At 46.7% G+C, this 21,154-nt stretch overlaps 1 protein-coding gene across 4 annotated transcripts in view; it reads right to left on the bottom strand.

Moving 5' to 3' along the window:
* LOC102689813 (serine/threonine-protein kinase N2) overlaps positions 1–21,154 on the bottom strand; it is a 34,959-nt gene that overhangs the window by 4,497 nt on the left and 9,308 nt on the right. Inside the window, exons 1-17 of one of the 4 annotated variants that reach the window (XM_015355238.2) lie at positions 20,187–20,576; positions 18,372–18,672; positions 10,199–10,353; positions 7,814–7,943; positions 7,132–7,277; positions 6,810–7,023; positions 6,043–6,228; positions 5,404–5,513; positions 4,344–4,487; positions 4,158–4,233; positions 3,646–3,817; positions 2,913–3,036; positions 2,448–2,596; positions 2,145–2,220; positions 1,760–1,851; positions 1,201–1,377; positions 911–973 (exon numbers count right to left, since the gene is read on the bottom strand). In XM_015355238.2, the coding sequence (XP_015210724.1) occupies positions 911–973; positions 1,201–1,377; positions 1,760–1,851; positions 2,145–2,220; positions 2,448–2,596; positions 2,913–3,036; positions 3,646–3,817; positions 4,158–4,233; positions 4,344–4,487; positions 5,404–5,513; positions 6,043–6,228; positions 6,810–7,023; positions 7,132–7,277; positions 7,814–7,943; positions 10,199–10,353; positions 18,372–18,672; positions 20,187–20,219 (2,348 nt within the window). In that variant the 5' untranslated portion in view covers positions 20,220–20,576. Of the gene's footprint in view, positions 1–910; positions 974–1,200; positions 1,378–1,759; positions 1,852–2,144; positions 2,221–2,447; positions 2,597–2,912; positions 3,037–3,645; positions 3,818–4,157; positions 4,234–4,343; positions 4,488–5,403; positions 5,514–6,042; positions 6,229–6,809; positions 7,024–7,131; positions 7,278–7,813; positions 7,944–10,198; positions 10,354–18,371; positions 18,673–19,749; positions 19,853–20,186; positions 20,577–21,154 lie in introns of those variants that run through there. The other 3 variants (XM_069193868.1, XM_015355239.2, XM_069193867.1) reach the window with 3 other exon arrangements.

Genomic DNA, 21,154 nt, shown 5'->3' with positions numbered 1-21,154 from the left:
ACCAGTCTGAGGAGCTTTTTCCAAGCTATACCTGAGTCCAGACTGCCACCCTGTTCAATATAAAAACACACTGAGTAGTGAAGAAGGAGTGGCTCAGGACTTTACTAACAAAACAACAGCACGGCGACACTTGGTGTGATATTTCACGCGGAGACGTGTGGACAGATCTACACAAAGCAATCTGGGTGCTCATGGCGATTCGCCCAGGTCCTCGTCAAGACAAGCCGAGGGAGCAGTAACAAGCCAAATGAAATGGCTGAGTACGTCGCACAAGGCAAATCCAGGGAAGTTATGTTCAAGCCTCACAACACACTAGCATGACACCACTGAAATACTGTGCTCAGTTTCGGTCACCAGACCACAAAATGGACATTACAGCCTCAGTTCAAAGAAGAGCAGCAATGATTCCTGCTCTCAGGGGATTGTAGCTCAGGCCTTTAACCTGTAAGCAGATTGAGAGGAGATTTGAACCAAGTCTATAAAATGCTAAATGCTGATGACAGGGTCGGCCCAGGACAGACGGTTCAGATTTAGCAGTAAAATAAGGACTTGGGGCCACAAGCAGAAACCAAAAGGGATCTCGTCAGGAACACATCAGATTAAAAATCCATTTATAACTGTTAACAAACAAGCTATTCACATGTTGCTGGTGGCAGAATGGCTATAAAAATACATCTCCAGCTGTGGTCAAGATTAGAGTTCTGTACCAATAAAAAGCAATCCAGAAACATGAGGTTGTTCAATACATGAAGTGTTTGTTCTTCTGTGCATTTGGGTTCTAACTTTTAATAAGATTATTAAGCTGCTCAAAAGAACAGTTATCAGCAAAACCTAAAGGAAAGACGGAGCCCTAGGCTGTGCCAAGCCGCTGTCCGAACGGCTACAGGACAGCAGAGGTAGTTCATCTTACCTGTACACTATCTTATGGTCGTGCAAAAACTGTAATCCCAGGACCACACAGGCAGCATAAAACCTGTTCAACAAGAGATGCCACGTAATTAAAACACATTTTTTAAAGATAACAACAACAACAATCTATAACAATAATAAACTATTTACTGAATTTGTAAAGTGATTTTAATGCCAAAGTGCTTTACATGTAGCAGGTGACCCCTTTCCTCCCCAGCGGGAGAGCCCCCACCCGGGCAGCCCGGCGCCCCCCAGCGCCACGCAGAGTGTGTGCAGACCAGCGTCACCTACACAGCGCGGGGCTCAGAGAACACGTCGGCGTGAATGTGCATCATCAGGTCTCCGCCCGCGGCGTACTCCATCACAAAGCACACGTGCTCTTTGGTCTGGAAGCAGGCGAAGAGGTTCACCAGGAACGGGTGCCGTACGCTGTTCACAGTCTCGAAGATCCGCTTCTCACACATGAGGCTGAGGGCAGACGAGACACAGGTGAGCACACAGGGGCCCGACCAGGGCCGCAGGCCCGCACTGCCCCTTTCTGCCCCCTTACTGCCCCTCTGCTTCCAAACAGATCCACAGCCATCCCGCAAATTCAAAACAAGACTCACTCCACATTTCCTCAAGCTGCTCAAAAGGGTCTGTTGTCTCACATTTGCATAATATTATTCAAAAAAAGTCTGACATCACCGTTCTGCGAGCGCTACACTTAGAAGGGAAGCAGTAGAGAGAGGATACAAGGGCAGGGCTGAGCTCTCATTCTAACAGGGCTCTGGGATCATGTGCATGATTGCCGAATGGATCACACTCCTTCCCTGAACGAGACCCAAGACAAGCAACCAGGGCGCCTCACCTGTCCACCTCATCGCGCGCCACTATGTCTCCTTTTTTTAAGGCTTTGATGGCAAACATCTCCCCTGTGTTTTTGTACTCGGCGAGCAGCACCTACGAAAGGGAGACAAGCTGCATCACTGGGGCCTGAAACCATGAGAGCTGCTGATCTGATCAGGTCTCTGCATCTACACTCTGAAGGAGACCGAGCGAAACAGCACAGCTCTCTTACAATATAATAAAAGATTTTAAACGCTACCAAGGAAAAGACATTTACAGTTGTATCTTTTTATTCGTTTTTTTTAAGAACGTGGTCGTGGAAATGAACTACAGAATTATTACTCATGACTTGTGTCTCATACCAGGACACCTGCTTAAAGACCAGAATTACTGGAGGATTTGCTCACCTTTCCAAAATGCCCGCGGCCCAGGACAGCAACACATTTGAAGTCTGAGAGTCCAGAATGAAACTGCTGCTGCCCCCTAGAAAATGTAAAAACAGGGAGTTGAGGAAGATTTTTACTAAGCCTGTGCAGTGAGACAATTATACATCATTAACAAACAACCAGTGAGGTAACTACTGACTACTGATGTTATACAATTGAATATGAGAGCTGATGGGATGTAAACCCAGCAGAGGGCTCATGAGGTTTAAGCTACAGCAGCTCTCTCCCTGGCACACTGGAGAGCGGGCGGGCCGGCGGGAGTACCTGACGTCTGTGGATGGGTCTGTTATAAGCTCCAGGTCCGGCTGCCGAACCTCATGCTCCTCCAGGCCCTCGGAGTCGGGCTTCACTACGATGCTATTCCTGTCGTTCAGGAAGTCAAAAGTCGCTAACGCATCCTGCAAAATAAGCACCTCCAAGGTAAGAGGAAAAAGCTTACAGCAGGAAAGGAAGGATTACGGTGAACTTTTTTGTTAAAGAGCTTAAAATGATATTTCGCTCTCATGAAAAAGGATCCAGTTATATTTAAGAAATACTGCAACTTCTTTCAATGAATAACAACTACTGTACGCAGCCGTAACAGGCGTCCCCTTGCGTTACGGGTCACTCGCAGGCGTCCCCCTGCGTTACGGTCAGTCGCTGTGGAGCCTTACGGCTCTTACAAACAAGCCTCCTATTCAAGGCACCAGGACACGCCGGGATCTCCTGATCAGAAATCAGAGGGATTACCTGCACCTGCCGGTCAGGAATCTTGCTCTCCGGCAGGGGCTCTCTTGTCTCCACCGCTGTGGACTGGAGCTTCGGAGTCGGTGTGGGCTCTCTGTCGAAGTCTAACTTCATCACTGTCTGATCACTGCAGACAGAGCGAAGTGAATTAGAGCAACAGAGCAGGTCAAACAGGCCTAGCTCCTACACTGAGCATCAGAACAAGCACATCGGGGTCAGACATTCAAGCAGGGAGCTGCGTCAGCATGCGAAGGCTGCAAAGGAACAAGTAAAGGTTTATTCCAGGCCAGAAAGAGAAGAAGAGAAAAACAAACCTTTACTTGTTCCATGGTCAGACATGAATGATCAATTAATCAAAATAATAACCAATATCCAACATCTGTAAAGATTTTTCAAAAACATACATGCATAGTGATGGGTTTCTTTGGACCATCAGTATATTTAGTGCATGCTGAAAAACCGATAAGAAAAATGTGTAATTTGCAACCACAATTCCACATCTAACTCAAAACAAGTGCAGAAAACTAATGACCTATTCTCAATTTCATTACATGAGTGCAAAAAAATGTTTAGAACAATAAAAGCAATTTGACTATTGTATGATTATATATAAGTCAAATTATAAAAGAGTGCTTAATTTCCACCAATTTTTGGGAGATAATGCTGTTATTCCTTTCACCATCATGACTGGGTGAAGGACTGTGTTTGGGGCTGCGCTCGTGCAGTATTCCAGTACCTGGGGGAGGTGGGGGAGCTGGGCTGGGTGGTGGATGGGGACTCGGAGGACAGCTCTGACACCTGCGGGCTGAAGGCACTGGAGTTGTTGACCGAGGGAATCGCTCTCCTCATCAGACGCCCCCATGTGGCGATGTTAATGTTCATCTGGGGCGCTCGCGGAAAGGTTTTTCCTGGGAGTGAATAAGAACAGCTGCAGAAAGCAATGCACAGCACCCAACCCAGAATGATGAAGACTGTACAGAACAGGAACACTACCTGGAAACAAAGATTCTGATACATAATATTCAGCACGATGGAAACTTCTTCAAACATTTCAAAGCATCTCTAATACACAACAGACTTCTCCGCATTGCAGAAATTAGTGATTTCAATATGCATTGCCAATATTCAACTGACTGATGGATTACTCGCTCAGTCACTCTTACTGACTGCTTTACAGTGAAGGAAAAAAAAAACTACCACACACAGAAACTAAAATTATTCGAAAGCAACACAAGAAGGAATATTTACCTTGCTGCTTTGAAAATATCTTCTTTTGCCTCTGAAGCTTGGGCCGCCTCTCTATAACAGGGTTGAAGAATGTAACCTGGTGAAGTGCAGGTGAGAGAAGAATTCAGAGCATTAGGTGGGGTGGAATCAGACAGGGAACCTATTGGAACAGATTGTCAGACCACAGGCAGAGCAAACGGCCAGCACCTCAGCAAAGAGAGTGCCCTGGGGCTCCAGGTACAGGCACATGCCATGTCGCTGGTTGTCCAGGAAATCCTCCAGCCGCAGGAACTTGACCGCGCACAGGGAGCGCCAGTCCCTCCAGTACACAGAGATCTCCAGCTCGCGGGACTGCGGGGACAAGACCAGTACAAGCAGATCCGTCATCGTCTTCCTTCCTCACATGGACAGAAACTGGTTCAGCATGCTGGCTCAACAGTGCACAGATTCAGTTTTGCAAAATGTTTTGGCATTATCAAAGCCCAAGTATAAAAAATAACCCTCTGGGATAAAGAGAGTCCCGAGGTTTGCATTTTTTGTTCCTTTTTTTCAAGTTTCAGGACAAGACAGAAAAAAAGTGCTGAGGTGCTGCTATTTAATAAAGTAATTATTATTATGCAGTGGGCAATTCCCAGCTCAGGACTGCTGCAATCACACTGCTAAGCAGACATAGCCTATAGCCTCCTCTGTCAAATCTGTGGTGCCCAGGACAGAGTCGATCAAGCTGTTTGAGGCTTTGTACACACTGCTGGAAAGACATCTTTAGGGAACTTACAGGGAGAAAAACACTGTGAGGAGGAAATGTTAGTGCTCTTAGACATTTCACAGTAAAGGAAATTCAGAACTTCATATTAATCACTGGTGAATTTCACCAATCCGTGATTCTTCTCCTCTTTCTGCTCCAGTGTAAGATGTCAACTAACTAGTAATATGAAAAAATGAAAACAAAAGCAAAAGATTGTTGTTATATATTGAAGGCCCAGCGCACTGTTCATGCATGAAAGATAAGAAATCCTCTGACAAGAACAAGCGAATACTGTATAGTTTTAATGGCAATTCCACTACTGCTGCAGACAGAGAGTGGTGGCACAAGGAAAATGAAGTACTGTTTCTAATCCATTTGCCTTCCAGCTCCATATGGCTGCTTTTCACTTGCAGTTCAGTCAGATCGTCTCCTCACGACAAGCAAATCCCGGATTAACATTTGCACACTTAATTCACGGGGCTGGCGGCCTAGTCTCCCGCCAGTACAGCACAGCTGACCCACCCGGTCCAGCTCCAGGGTGAACTTCTGGTCCCAGGCCTGGTTGCTGATCGGTTTCCAGCTGGTCTGCCCGACCACCGTGTTGTCCAGCTTCAGCACCGCACTGATCTCATCTGTTAAGAAATCGCCACCACTCAGCTGAACTCTCTAAGAAGATTTGGCTGCTTAAACAAAACATTTCACTGTTCAAAAGTCTGCACATTGCATAACATCTCTCCGCTCGCCGCTAAGAGCTTCTAAGTGGTGCTTCTTAAGACGAACAGGAAAACGATCCCAATCAAGACTGGGAGAAGAAAATCCCATTTTGTAAGTAACATTTTCAAGGCCTTAAAATGTTTAAAGGAGAGAAAGTAGCTGTACATGGACAGAGATGACGATTTGAACTTTCAGAACATTCTCACCTCGGCAGTAACCAGCCCATCCCAGAGCCGCTCTGCACTTCTGCCTGTCAGCTTCAGGAAGAAAGGGGCCCGTCCCTCCTTTGCCAACACTGACGTCACGTGAAGACTGGTCCCCTAACTCTTCCCCTTTCCTAACCTTCTCAAGAGGCCCAGCTGCTCCCCACCAGCTGAGGTGACGCGGGGCTGGAATCTGACTACTCTGCCGAACGGGAAAGCAAACCCGGAAAAACAGCTACTCAACTGGACAGGTCGTCGGTCTTGGAGAGGTTGCGACTGCTCCCCCCCTTGTTTTTGCTTCCTCTGCTCATGAAAGAGGACCTGTTCTCACTGGGGCTCCAGCCGGGCAGGGGAACAGACGAGGCCTTGGACCGGCCAGGAACCACCTCCAGCAGGTCCTGGCAGCCCATCAGCCTGACGTCCAGCGTACCTGCAGGAGAACCAGCCCGGTCAGAGAGAGGCCTTCCCCGGGGCAGGGGCGCACAGAGGAAGGCTGGAATTAGCCGCTAGGCACGCTTCCCTGCAAGCAGACGCCAGGCACTTGGGCACGATGACCATTAGGCCTGACCTTTTCAAAGGGCAGAGCGAAGGCTGTGCTGCACTGGGAACTGGGGACTCCATAATTCAAGGAAGTGCAAGTTCACAGCGGCTTCTTTTGTGTTTTCTGGGCAGCTGTTCACAGTATTTTTAAACACAGTGAGGTATAGGTTCCTAAACGCGTCAGAAATAACTAATTGCCCTGTGTGCAGGCTTGGCAGCGATACGGTACAGGATACTGGATGCAAGCTGACACTGCTCACACACACAGATTCAAATCCCTTCTTGGGCTGGTTTCTCATTTTCATCAGACAATGTATAAAAAAATGTTAATGTAAGACTGGGATGAAGAGATTGTACTAGCAAAACCATGAATAATTTTCAGGAAAATCCCATTTCTGTCTCCGATAGACCAATTTCTACCTTCTGTTCTGTTTAAATGACACTGCAGCTGCAGGCGTGAGGTGTCTATACCTGTCAAAGCAGCAGGTTTAGCCACTGTGCTGTACTGGTTTTGTGTGGAAATGATACTCTGTCGTGGACTTAGCGCAGGAGATGCAACCAAAGACAGTTCCTCCATTATGAGGCTGCTCTTGGGGTGGTTCTTCGGGAGCTCGTTCAGCCTCTGCTCCAGCGAGTACTTTAACAGATCCAGCTTCTGGCTTGACTCGTTAAACCTCGCCTGTGCCTGGATCGAAAGAAAACGCAAAAGGAGAGGTACGTTTTTTTTTTATTTCAACGCACGCGCCGTGCCTTATCGACTTGTTTTTTTGGGGGACGGTGGCCGGCCGGTTACCTCGGAGTGGGCCTTCCTCTCCGTGAGCTTGCCGGAGCCCAGCAGCCTCATGACGTTCTTGGCGCCCTCCGCCACGGCGTGCTCGATCCGCAGGTGGTGCCGCAGCTCCTCCAGCCGCAGCTCCAGCGGGCTGATGATGGGCTTGGCTGCGGGGACAGCGGGGCGGCCCGTTAAACCGCGCTCTTCCTCAACCGCACCGCTCCTCCTCCCCCCCCCCCGGCCCAGCGGCACACCCTCTACACTGCGCCCCCCGACCGGCGGCACCGAGCTCGCAGGCGGAGCCCCGACTTCACAGTCCGGCGACAGGAGGGCTGGCCTGCGGCCGAGCTTCACAGACGCCGGCCCTCAAGCGCCCACTGCCTGAACTTCCCGGGATGGCGAGACGAGCGTGCGGTACAGTCCCACAGGAATGCTGGCTGGGAAGCCATCTTGCAAGATCACTGCTGTTTGCCCTTTAAAACCCGCAGAGCACAGATTCATCAAGGCGAGAATTTGCCCGCACTGGCACATCCCTGGTCTCACGGGGACAATCGCAGTCCCAGCACAGCTCCCGGAGCACCAAACACGCCAAGAGGGATCGAGGCTGGGAGGAGCAACAGTCTCTGCTCCCGTGTTAATTCAACCTGGGCTTCAGCCGAAAGACTCGCTTCCTGACATGAGCGCCCCAGGAGAGCTGACTCACCAAGGCCGTCGCTGTTCTCGAAGTTCACTTCGCTGGTCTGGCTGGCCTTGAGAATCTGCATCCTGATGAACTCTATCTTAGTCTTACTGTCTTGGAGCATCTGCTGAGCGGTCGCAAGCAGTTTACGGTCCTGCAGAAAAAAAAAGCAAACGTTAACGAAAAAGCAATATTTAAACAACTGAAAGGACGCGTTGTTTTAAACAGAAGGACTCTCCAGATGTAACCGACTGCACTTCCCCAGAACAAGCGGAAAAGGGAAACAGGAGCCAGCTGCTGACAACGTGCTTGTGCAGAAAATCTTGCTGGTCTCTGGACTGGTATCGGGCAGGTTGTGTAGGGGACTGCTGTACTCTTGAGTGAGGTCATACACTGGGACTGCACTAGTGAAACACTCGGGTGCTTTCACTGCAGGCATCAGATATATAATAAGCTTGTTTACTGAAACCATAAAGTACTATGCAAGTTCAAATCTTTTCCAAGTGCGACCGGAGTTCTAAATCAAATGAAGGAAATGCTTGAGAAGCAGAATAAATCCATATCATCTTAATTACAATGTGCTGTTTAAGTAGCTTAGCTTTTACAACAGGTCCCACAAACCAGGAAATATGAGCAGGAAGAGGAGATTATTTTTTGCCCAGTGGTACTAGTGTGGCTACAGCTGTGGTTTTCCAGAGAAGCTAAAAGTCAGGTCTGGACTGGACCATACCGTACTTCATTTGTTTAGTGCAAATAAGAATACTTCAGACCTAAAGTATTCTTAATACTCAACTACTATAAATAAAAAGACTGTTAGAAACTAAAAGAAATGTTACCACAGTGTCAAAGGACTGGACAGAACAATCACAGCTCTATGTGCCCTCCTGCATTACAGTGAGAACTGCCACTCTGATGGACAATCAGAAAACACCCAAATTTAGTCTGTTTTTCCATAAATGATTTCATTTACAATGCTCGTAAAAATGACACAACATGATAATGTAATCTGACGTAACAAGAAGAACAGGCATGACTGTATTGTTCTCTAGCTCCACAGGCAGTCGCCACACACTTGGGCTGCAGAGATGTCACGTGTGCACTTATCTGGAAGCATCAACGTTTCTTTGAAAATGTTCCAGGAAAGCTTTCCACAAGTTCAACTAGACTGCCCTGAAAGTCACAATGTACTGTATGATGTACAGATTACACCCCACCTACTTCCTGTCTTACAACAAGACTGAAAGCAGGGGACTTAACCAAATATTAGCTCAGAAGTTTTAGATCTATGAATTAAATGGATTGGGGGTTAAATTCTCAGTATGAAGACTCCAATGAACTGCTGCCGTAGAAAAACGAATCCAAATTTCTGCATTTTGGCTGTCTCAAAGGAAGCCCCTCCATTCTCAAGAAAGAAGCCTAACTCATTAGATAATGTCTGAGGCGATGGCTTTATCCCCGTGAGTAACAATCACAACACACACACGCAGGGACAGAGAGCACAGGAGAGAGGAGAGAGGAGAGAGGAGAGAGGAGAGAGGGGGGCTGAGCGGAGCCCTGTGCCTCTGTCGCGAGAGGCACCCTGTGATCTCCCACTTGCTGAGAATACCATGACTGCGTCCACTGGGATGAGAGACACAGACAACACCAGCCACGTCAAGCACAGCAGAATGCTATTTACAGCCAGAAGCAAATACAAACAATACTGCAACAGTCCGCGACTTAACACAGTAACTCCACTGTCTATACTGATGGAGTCTTCCCAGCTTACAGATCCTGTAGAAAATGCCTCTGAAAACAGCCTAAAAACCTTAGGACACGTTCAAGTCTGACTTTTCATGCTGCATATACTGTTTCCTTCAGCATCTGTTTTCATTTTGATTGGTCTGTTGTCGGATCAAAGAATTTTGTTTTTAAGATTCCCAAGGGTTAAAAATAGTTTCAGGGCTACAGTCTTTTGGAAACATTGCAATTTGCTGTTTCACATTTGCCTTAACTGTTCTGGACAAAGTATCATGGTTTGTTTGTAAATGTTCATACTGGCCATCAGTGTTGTAATTATTCGATGGCTCATTTGAACAGATATTATGAATGCTTTGCGGTCTCGCCAAGTCTGTCATGAAAATCAGTCTCAGCTGATTGTCATAACGAAACTATTCTGGAAATACTAACATAGGTGAAAGTAAACTGAGGAAGTAGCAGCACAATACACAAAACAATTCTCATCTCATATCTGTGTATACAGTATAGAGATCATGGCCAACTTTCTCCTGTTGTAGACTGGACACAAACTCTTTCTCAAACATCATAATCAGTATTTAACCCACAGAAGTGCATCTCAGCACAACAGGTGCGCCATTAGCCCTGCAAATTGATTCCAGTAATCTGCAGAGTGACATTTCTGAGAGTTACCTTTGAAGACCCATTGGAATACATCAGTATCATGTTCTCGGCCCCCTGTTTCACTTTCAGCTCGATGTCATTCTGCTTCTTCAGCGCCGCTAGTCTGCTGCTGTTGGTTGATGTGCGCACTTCACTGTTGGGGGTGTCTGGTGTTCTGGGACAATCTGAAACAAAACCAAAAAAAAAAAACAGCTGTTAAAATCCGACAATTCTGCACCAACAAGCTCACCGCCCATGGCCTGCACAAGGAGTATGGCGATGGGTTAGAGATACAAACCCCATGGTGTTCTGTAGCGCTGGGACATCAATTTCACTTACTTACAGTATCCAGCCTCCCTACAAACACCAGCCAAGACGTCCCCAAGAAGCAGCGCCAAGAGGAAACTGCAAGAACCTTTTCTCACGGGCATGTAAGAGTTTCATCTCAGCTGTTACTCTTATTGTTGCGCAATTTTACTTGGGGAAAAAAAAACATTCAAACGAAATGTCTCCCAAGTTCTCTTTGCGGTCGTAAGGAGACAAGAGACTTGATAAGAAGCGAGTTGAGAGCTGTAACACCGAGGGGCACTGGAACAGGTGGGGGTTAATTCCACTGATTTACGGACATTTTAACCCACCTCAAGCCTCGACCTCTGGAGCTTTCAGACTCACAGGTGGCCTGATGGTAGCAGTTGACCTTCCAGATTCTAGTGTGATCTTGTGTGACGTGTCACAGCAATGTCGTGCACCTCAACTAAATTTGGTTAGCTATAGCAAATAAAATGAATACATAAGCAATCAACAATTTACTTTCTGGAGCTTTCTTTGCAGTTTTTGCTCATATGTAAGGGTGCAATAAGTTAAAAGGTGTTCCATAAGAGATTTCACATTTTGATTAAAAATATTAACTTTTGTGTATTGTGATTCAACAAAACTAGACCTCATTGGAAGGGAAAGAATCCTGTGAGTAAGGAGTACTGCTGATGAACTAGATAAACAGGTACTGCTAACTTCAGATGGTAAAATGGGAGACAGAACTGTTCACAAAGCTTTGTATTCAAATTCTAGATCTTCACCACCACCTGTCAGTGCACGATGCTGAACTTTAACATACTGTGAATCAGACTCGGGATTTCAGGTGTTGTCAAATTTAGACTTTAATACCACAAACAGGAACAAGCGTTCTGCACTGTTACGCAATGTTCTTGATTTGAAAACGAATGCCCCGTCACTGCTCTGCCAGAGAGAGGCCTGTCCAGGCAAGCCCTGTCACAGCCCTTTTCTAAGAATAACAAAGCAGGCCGTTGACTCACTTCGGTGAGAACGTCCCTGCCGCTCTGGGAAGGACTACAGTGTCACCCCTCCGGTAAACAGCCTCGCACTGAGCCAAGAGCGAACGGCAATGGGATTAAACCCCCCCTCTCCCAGACCATTCATTCGGACATTTAGAGTTTCAAACCTCTTCAGTCAAGATGCAGGGAAACTGAGACTGACCAGCTCAGGAGCCCTCCTGCAGTCGGAGAGGTCCACTTCTCCAACACCAGGAAGGATCCTGAAAGTTGGCATCGGCTGCTCTGTGATCTTTTTTGTTCAACACTCAAGAGGTTCAGGTCCTACAGCCTTCTGCACGTTAGAAAAGCACGAAGAATCCTAACATAGATCTTTGAGGTACTCCGCTAATTACAGCAATTCATTCACTCCTTATCTGTAATCTGTTTCCTGTCCATTAACCAGTTCTTAATTCAAATGCATGCATTTTCTGTAATGCTTATTTTTAAAAAAGAAAGTATCCTGCATACTAGTGAGGCCAAAAGGCACACAGTACAATATTTCATATACTTATATTTTCAGTTCAGTATCATTGAAATTAGGCTGCATTTTTAAGACCAGTTTTAAAAATAAAAAAACACCTTGATTTACAACAATGGTACATAATATTTGCTCAACACATGACACATTATCTAGATAGAATATACCTAATACATTGAATAAACCATATCAGTTACTGTTTGAGCATTTCTTTCTTGCTTTCTTCGTAGTACCTAAACGATCTGGTACTAATCAAACTTAAATGATTTAATTCCACTGCGCCTTGGGTCTCGTACAGCAGACAAGCTTATTGTTTCTTGTCCCACAGGGCTGTGGAGGAGGTCCCTCACCCATGGACTGAGGACTTCCAATAGTGTTTGCGCTTTCACACTGTGTCGATGCACTCAGAGACAGAAAACAAAACAGTACTGGTCATTCATTCAAAACACTCCTTTAGAACAGGACTGAATGTAATTCTCCAGTATTGCTCATACAGCTGAAAATACAGCTTCTTCATAGGGCTGTATAAAAAAAAATGAAGACGTGCAGCAGTATTTATCTCCCGACACTTCCATATTGACTTATTGTGAACTCATTTTCAACCCACTATGCAGATCCCTAACCAATGCAGTTCTGTATGTTTGATTTTATGCTTCCTGGCTGAAGTGCGTGTCAGTGAAACAAACGACTGTCTCCTGACAGACCTCCCGTATTTCCCTGGCTTTTCACAAGCAGGTACTGAAATGGGGAAGGGGTGTGAACTCCCTGCCTGCTGGCAAACGGCAGTGGGATTCCCAGCCTCTTCACCTCCAGCCACTGCAGAACGGGATCAGGCGATCCCAGAATTCCCACACCGCACCATCAGGTCCGACTTGGCACTACAGGCTCCCACGCATTACTATAGCTACGTGGGAACTTAACATTCACTAATAATCTGACAGTTATCTACACACAAGCACTGCCGTGGTTTCTGTAAATCATTACACCACATCGGACTGTGTGCTCTTAATAAAAAGGGATTCTCTGCGCAGCCTGGCTGTTCAGATTCCCGAGAGAGACCTCCTCCGGGGGGCTGTCCATACTCATTACACTACTGCTGAACTTTCACACCGAAGCCTTCCATTACATTTTACAACTTACAGACAGGGATTTTTGTGTTATTTTTAGCACCAGTGGCTAGCATGAACCACTCCTCGGGTAAAAGATCGCTTTCTAAGGGACTGTTAAAGGTACAGGTGTATAAGAAGCAAATGCTTTATTTCAAAATCTCTCTGCCTTTCACCTACGCATGGAATATGAGGTGTGAGGAGATCAGCCTCCATGCTATCCAAGAAGTAAACAAGCACTCGCTCCACTCACAGCTGGTGTGTACTGCTCTTGTTGAGCAACTCCTGTAGCTGCAGCAGTTCCACAAAGTCAAAGTTAATGCTTAACTTTTACCGTTAACAAGATGCTCTCCTTTTACGATTTTTTTTTCATAGAGTGTTAAAGTAATAAAAATCAAAATCTAATTTAATTCTTTAAGCTGGACTGAGGTCTTGGACAGTCTGTGAACTTAAGAAAACTGAAGCTGCCTCCCCCTTGTTTCCCTGGACGTGCCTCAGCGCGGAGCGCCAGTGGATGACATCAGCGCTGGCGTGGAGACGCGCGCTCCCTGCCCCTGCCAGGCCTGGTCCTGGACCACCCCTGGCCAGCGGGGTCGCCACAGTGCGACGTGCTCTGGATTCAGCTTTGAGGTTTCCTTCGTGTGAACAACCGGTCACCACCCTCCGACAACAATCCCCTCGCCAAAAACACCCCTGGGTGGCGCACCGTCCAGCGGTGGTCCTCAGCCTTCCCCATCACAGAAATATACCCCCTCCTCTCACACACTCACACTCACACTCACACTCACACTCACACTCACACTCACACTCACACTCACACTCACACTCACACTCACACTCACACTCACACTCACACTCACACTCACACGCAGAGCAGAGCAGAGCAGGGGCGGCCGAGAGATTACTGGTTGATAACTGATGGCAGTGATGAGCAGCCATTGTCCCGCAAGGCACCGGACAAGAGTTAGCAACTTTGTTTCACGCCCTGAAAAGACCAACACACCTCCCACCAGGAAACAGAGCTGCAGACTTTGGTCCATGTAATTGAATCAAGCAGATTCTTTGAGAAAATGTCCTTCCTGATATAATCACTACAAAACCACTCCCAACAGTTATGCTTCTGGGGTTTATCTTTCATATAAACCACTTATGCAATGTACAGTATGTACCTTTCTAATATACACAGTTTAAAATGTAAGCTACTTATGATTAAGCACCGGCAGAGAAGTAAATACTGTACATCTGCGTACTATACTGTGACTGCAGTGGGTTAGCATTGCAGTCTGCTAGATGAAAGCGAAATCAGTTCTTCTCTCCAGACTGAAGGGTGCCGGTAAGGTGTCTGCCTGCTCTGCTTTCTCACAGGCTAAGCAGCATGCAGCACCTGCTGCTCCTGGTGTCACTGGAAGCACTTTGCTCTGTAGCACCTGCAAGAGGTTCAGGAACTACTCACTAAAAATGTTTCAACAACGCTGTGTCAGGAAGTCTCTTGTACCGTCTTGTTTTATTCAAACCTGTATCAGACGTACAGTATGTTGCCCTGGTTAAGGGTGTCAGGTAAGCAAATAAATAAGAGGGTAGCTCTACACCCGAAGAAGGCTCCACAGCTGAAACGTTGTGTTGTCTTTCTTCTCTTTTATAGCTGGGAATAAACCTATTACTTGTTCCTTTGCAGCCTATGCATGCTGACGCAGCTCCCCACCTGAACTACTTGCCTAATCTCTCTGATAAACAGTAATGAGGCAGGCAACCTCCACAAACTGTCTTCGTGAGACGTCCACATCTAGCGCTGCCCAAGCTGTTCACAAGGGTCCGCAGAGTGGCTGGACTCGGGCCACAGTGAGATGTGCACATCTAGCGCTGCCCAAGCTGTTCACTCTGCTGTTCGCAGAGTGACGTTTCTGACCACGCACCGGTGGCCGTGCACGAGATACTTGACAACGCAAACTGGCAATTAAGGAGGCTGAGACATTTCCAATGGAGGAAGAATCAGGAAATGGGTTTTGTCCAATCTAAAGAAAGCCATAGTGATTCTTTAGATATCAAGCTTGCCTGACCTGAACTTTGAAAATGGCAAGATGGTGTGTAGTTCTTCCAGGTGGATCCAACAGCCTGCATGTTTCCCAAGTGTTTCAAACTAATTAGACTGGTTTTAACACTGCCAGTATCAACATGCACAAGCAAAAGGTTTTTTGCTGCATTACAGTACCTAAAACATTCCTCAGGTCAACAATGACTCAGGCACTACTGAAGAGCACTGTGGCACCAGAATTCAATGCGATTCCGTTTCACTGAACACTGAAGGCTCTACAAATGTCCTTAGCAGGAGTGCAATGTGGAGAAACATGCTGTTGTTAACGGTATGAAGCCATTCTCAATGGTAAGAAACACTTTATATCCGTTATGGTGCAAAGGGGGCAGAGTTAAATGTTAATACACAGACAAACTGCCCCCATCTCATTGAATCTCTTTGGTGTCCATGACGGTAAGATATAAAGTCATCTGCACCTACAGACTGAAGGCAATTCATATGCTTAACTGGATGTAAAAAAAGCATCAAGTATCTTAATCTGCATTTTATAATATTAGGAAGGCATTAGCAATGTTTAAAAAAAAGAGTTAAATATGTAGAGTTTTACAGATGCGACTGTTACTGTGCAGGTGTCTCCCCAGTCTGAAACATCTGAAGGAGGTTTCGTAAACCGAAGTGCCGCATTCTAAAGCAGACTCAGCCAGCTTATGAAGACCTGCAGCAGAGCCAGAAAGCCAAGTCAGATCTGTAACAAACAAAGGCTCCCCAGCTGCAGGCTCCCTGCAGGCAGACTCCTTCTAGTCTAGGAACTGAACCCAGACAACACGGCTCTTTCGCAATCACAACTCCTGGCAGCTCGCTGTTTGCCTGGTGAGGTCAGAACAAGGTACCAGTCACTCCAGCGGGGTAAAGGAAACGACTCCACAGGGCTCCTGCAGTCTCTGAAAAGCAGTAAAACTGCCATATGCCACAGTGTTAAAATAGAAAGGGAAATCTGCAGTTTAAAGATCATTTAAACATAGATCATCAATAAATGATGCAATCTTCACCCCGTTCAGATTACATAACCAGTAACGCAGATTGCTCTGGATCTTCAGATTAAGTGAAAACAAAAACAGACCGTGGAGTTGTTTAAAGAAGCCTAGGCTGCAAGCTATACTTGTTAACTCAGTAAGCATTCGAGTTTAAAAATAAAAATGAAAAAAATATACATTATAATTCCTCTTTTTGGCCATCGGTTCTTCATGTTTTAACGGTGTGCTGTAGATACTGCGACAGGCCTCGCACAACCTGGCAACCTCCCATGAAAACAGTGACCGGCAGGGTCTCGGTGCCCTTGAGCAGGACGGCGTGTGCACGCCCCCGAAACAGAGCAGAGCTCAAGCGGCTTTATCTGTGCTTAAGGCAAAGCAACACGCTGAAAGCGCTTCCCAGCATTCTCAGTTGTGAAGAGAAAGCAGTACGTCCACAAGACAGCCCAACGTTTCCATTAACCTAAACAGTCTTCTGGAGCAAGAGGATTTCAGTGTAGTTCTAGAACAGAAGGCCAGGAAGACACGGTTTATGGAACTGGGCTTCAATTTTATATTTCCACTATTCCTTCAGCAGTATTAAGGTGTGATACACAAAGTTTGATTTCTTTGTTTTAGTAACAAGATACAGTAGCAGCACTTAAAGTACACACAAAGGTAATGATGCATTTTCCAAACCTAACGTCTGGAAATATTTCCAGAAAACAGGGAGTTATTTCAGGAGGAGAAATTAAGTCCCTTTTTTATTATTGACATTACAGCTGCCCCCGTTCAGTGTGAATACACAATGCAATGAGTGTTAATTCTCTCCCGTTCAATACAGCAGAACCCTAGTTTTCCCATATGCCTGTGCTTTAAAATACAGTACAAAAAAACAGCAAAAATGCAGTAAACCTTCGCAAGTGCAAGCAGGACGACGTGCCTGGAGGGAGAGTTCAGAGCTGTTTCTCTCCCACAACGGCCACACAGGAACTCTATCAACAAGCTGTGCCTCATGACTTAGAGCTACTTCCTGCCTTAATCCCAGTCTCGCTCTGGGAAAATTGCTGAAAATAGCTACCTTGCGCCGCATTTATATATGGCTGCAGACGGGCAGCCGTGCCGAGAACACACGCATGGCTCATTAAATAACACATGCAGAACAATCTTTGTCTGCTTTCATTAAATATAACACCTCTCTCAGTCTGGTTCTCAGTCTAGCCCTGCAGCAGAAAACATTCTGCAGTTCCCACCACACGTGTGCCTTTGGAAATTCCACACTCAAAACGCACAGGTCCGAATCTCTCCCCATCACCCGCAGAAGGCAAATGAACACGGACACCCCAAGCTGCACTACTGAACGAACAGCAATGAGGAAAGTAAGCTTGGCTAATTGACTTCAGCGCTTGGCCTGTTCCACACAGTGTCTTTTCGTTCATCCCATAAACACTCAGACTTTCTCCTATTTCTGAATACTGGTCAGGTATTCAGTTTTGCCATTACTCGTAACTCATTTTATTTGACAGCTACACTGTCACCCATTTACACAGCTGGGTACTTAGGGATCAACAGAGGCGAAGCACTTTGCTTACTGTGGCTTGAACCCACAACCATTCCGATGAAGAGAAGAGCCCTCACCACACCTCCTCCCTGCTGCCCTGCACAATTAATAAAAGCTCTCAAGCTCTCGTTAACACATCCCCTTGGAGTCTAATTAGCGTGTGGTATTTTCAGATACTGACTCTGCAATATAAACCACAATGGCGCTTTAAGCATTAAAACTGTGATGCATCTTTTCACTTCATTGTCGTTTTAAAGGCTTACAAAAGCTAACCTCTGACCTTCCCGAACGCTGGCCTGTGAAAAGGTAAGGAAAATAGCTCTGCAGGGTACTGGGCTGACACACGGATGCTGAAATGAGAGATGTGCCAGCTACATGCATGCTCCTCAGAGCGCCCGGGAGGTTTAAATAAAACAGAAGGAGACTGAACTGGTTATTCAGGGCTTTACAAAAGGGGTGATTCACCTGTGGCTGGTGCGTCAGCATGAGCCGAGGAGAGCTCCCGGGTGCTCCCCAGGGGACTCCAGAAATAAACCCTCCACCCTGCTTCCGACAGGACTGCTTCCAAAACCCTTCGCCCACAGGAGGAAATTGAATTATGGAGGCTCATGGGTCATGCAGCTTCTCTGTAATGCTAATGTTAAGGGCGTGTGGAGCCCCTACGGCCCAGACAGCAGTACTGTACCTAACAGTTCTTCGGGGTCTTTCACGACGATGTGGGCGTTTAGCTCCTGCAGCTCCTGGTGCAGCTCCTCCACCTTCTTGTTGGACTTCTTCAGCATGTTGTCCACATAGGCGAGGCTCTTCTTGTCCGTGGTGACCTTGCGGAGGTTCTCCGCCCCCTCTTTGATCTTCAGCTCCTTGCGGATCTCCCTCTTGATCTGGTCCTTGATCTCGTCCAGCTTCTGTTGCACCATGGTGTCAGACAGGTCCAGGTTGTGGCCCAGCCCGAGCCGCTCCGAGACGAGGTGGCTCCTGGCATCGCCCTGCAGGGGAGGAGTCAGACAGGTTAGACCGGAGGCCAGGCATTGCTGCTACAGCCAGACATGAAGGGCAACACCTCCGCTTCGCCATATTCATGCAACTTACTGACTCTTGAACACCTGCCTCCAGCCTCCTCTTGCATGCAGGGGTATTAGTGAAATGAACACATACTAAAAAAAAACCCAGGTCAGGACTATGAGATGATATACAGCAGGTGACAGTTACTAAGATTCAAACAGTTCACCACTGAGAGGCCTTGTGGCCGCTGGCACAAAATCAATATTTCCAAAATTCGTTTGGGCATTCCTCTAGGTTTAAGATCATGAAGACTGGGCAGAGTCCTTCAGCGCATGACACATGGACTATAAACTAGGAAATAAACTTTACATAAGAATAAACATGCAGTCTCCCAGGGCATCATGTGATAAACTACCAAAGCAGTATTCAGCTATGCTGCTGAGTAAGTAGTGCACAGCAAGACTCAGCATGTGACCTCAAACACACAAACTGCAGCTACAACAGCCTGCATTTCAAGACAACACTGAGAAGCCTCATTCCTGAGAGCAAGACGTTTCTCCTCTAAAACAGCACAACATGCTGTGGGTGATAAGCCGCAGGTTAAGAAGTATGCACTGCAGTTTGACAGCATTCATGACACAGGCTGACTAACCTCTAATGAAACAAGATGTGGATTCCATTAATTTTAACATGTCTGTCCTTGATTTAAAAATTTGTACTTCGTAGAATGCCATAGTTTGAGAAACTAACAAAGTACTGCCATTTAGTGTAGGCTACTTATAGCTCTGCTACTTTACTGAACCAGAATGTACTGTGAAATACTAAAATGCTAAAGAACATCTCTCAACATCCCTGAACATTGTATTATAAGGCAAAACAACACATGATGTAAACGAAAATATCAGAATCGACAAAAGACCCCAGAAGAACACACTGACAGTATCAGGGAGGACTCTTTAGCAAAAGCTGATAGGGCTGCACTTTTCAAAACCAAATTCCGCTTTCCACTGGATTGTTAAAAGACGTGGATTTCAGTTAAATTCAACATACCCCTAACTCACCCTAATTCACGTACACAGAAGCCATTTACAGAGCACTTCGCTAGCAACAGGCGATCCATTATCACTCGTCACACACTGCTCTTGGCATGCAACGGCTCAGCTATCAGCAGGGAGGGGTGGACTTGTGCTGCGAAGCCCCAACAGCCTCACACAGCTGCTCTGAAGGAGCTGCACTTCTCCAAAACCTGCTCTCCTGCTGAGGCATCAATTCTCGAGCCTCTTAAATAGGAAAAAAACACCGCGGTGAACTGGAAGTTATTTTCAGTCTCATGTAAGTAAAGGGCACAACTGTTGCTGCGGAGTCTTCAAACTGTTTCTAAAACATTTTGACAAAGTTAAAAATACTTCACATTTCAGGAACCACATCCAAACTTTCACAAGTCAGCAAAAAAAAAAAAAGAAAGAGGAGAAAGAAAACAGGCCCAGCAGTTTCTTACCATAACTTCGGCTGCACAAATAAATCCAAGCATGTTCCTAATTCCTCTCGTCACTGTGTTCCCTCCCAGAAACACCTCAATGATCCAGGAAGAAACTGAAGGCCCCCTCCACAAACAGCCCCATACTGCACGAGAAGCAAAAATCAATATCAAACCCTCACAGCCTCTGTCCGCTTACAAACGCCCCCTCACATCAGTATAGCCGATAAGCACTTTGGAGAGGACAAATCCTGCTTATCCTAACCCTGGATGAGATCATGCTGATGCAGACAGAGACAAGTAATGTGTTTGCGTGTACAGCACTTAATCTGACTCTTGGGGAAGCAGGGCCTTAAAATAAACTCCACCAAAGACAGCAGCCGCCTGTGGAGCCTGCCTGCTGAACTGCACCACCCTCATGGCTTTGCATGCTGTGTTGGACAAAGAAGCACGGGAGGGAACGTGTTGCGTAATGGCAGGGCCACGCCCACAGAGCAGAGCCGCCGTCAGCCCTCCTGTCTCAGCGGACCTGCCTGGACACACTGGCCAGAGGGCAGCGAGCGATCACAGCAGGCGCTCCTGGGCAAGACCAGGGGGCGGGCTGGGTGTGGCCATGCGGCGCAGCCCTCTCTCAGCACCAGGGACACAGGGGGCTCCGGGCGTCAGGCAGTGCGAGCGCAGATCTCACGCGGCACCAGGGACACGATCACGACCACGTCCGTGACACCCAGCCAGAGGGAATTCAGGTCAGGGCTCAGCACTGCCTGCAGAGCCTCTTCACTAAACTCACTGAAACAACCACTGTCAGTATTGTGTTTTGCTTTGAACTGCCAAGAACCCCAGTAATTAATGAAAGACAAAAAAAGAGCTGATGGAATTACGTAAATGGCTGAAGGCTGCATTTTCGATACTGTAAGGTCCAGGTATTACACACTTTGTAACCTTTCGGTTACAGTGTATTCCTGTTGGTCAAAAAAAGAAACAGTTCG

This window comes from Lepisosteus oculatus, chromosome 9, assembly GCF_040954835.1.
Source record: "Lepisosteus oculatus isolate fLepOcu1 chromosome 9, fLepOcu1.hap2, whole genome shotgun sequence".
NCBI classification, from domain to species: domain Eukaryota; kingdom Metazoa; phylum Chordata; class Actinopteri; order Semionotiformes; family Lepisosteidae; genus Lepisosteus; species Lepisosteus oculatus.
Note: the sequence above shows the minus strand (reverse complement) of the source record. Positions and strands in the feature narration are given on the sequence as shown.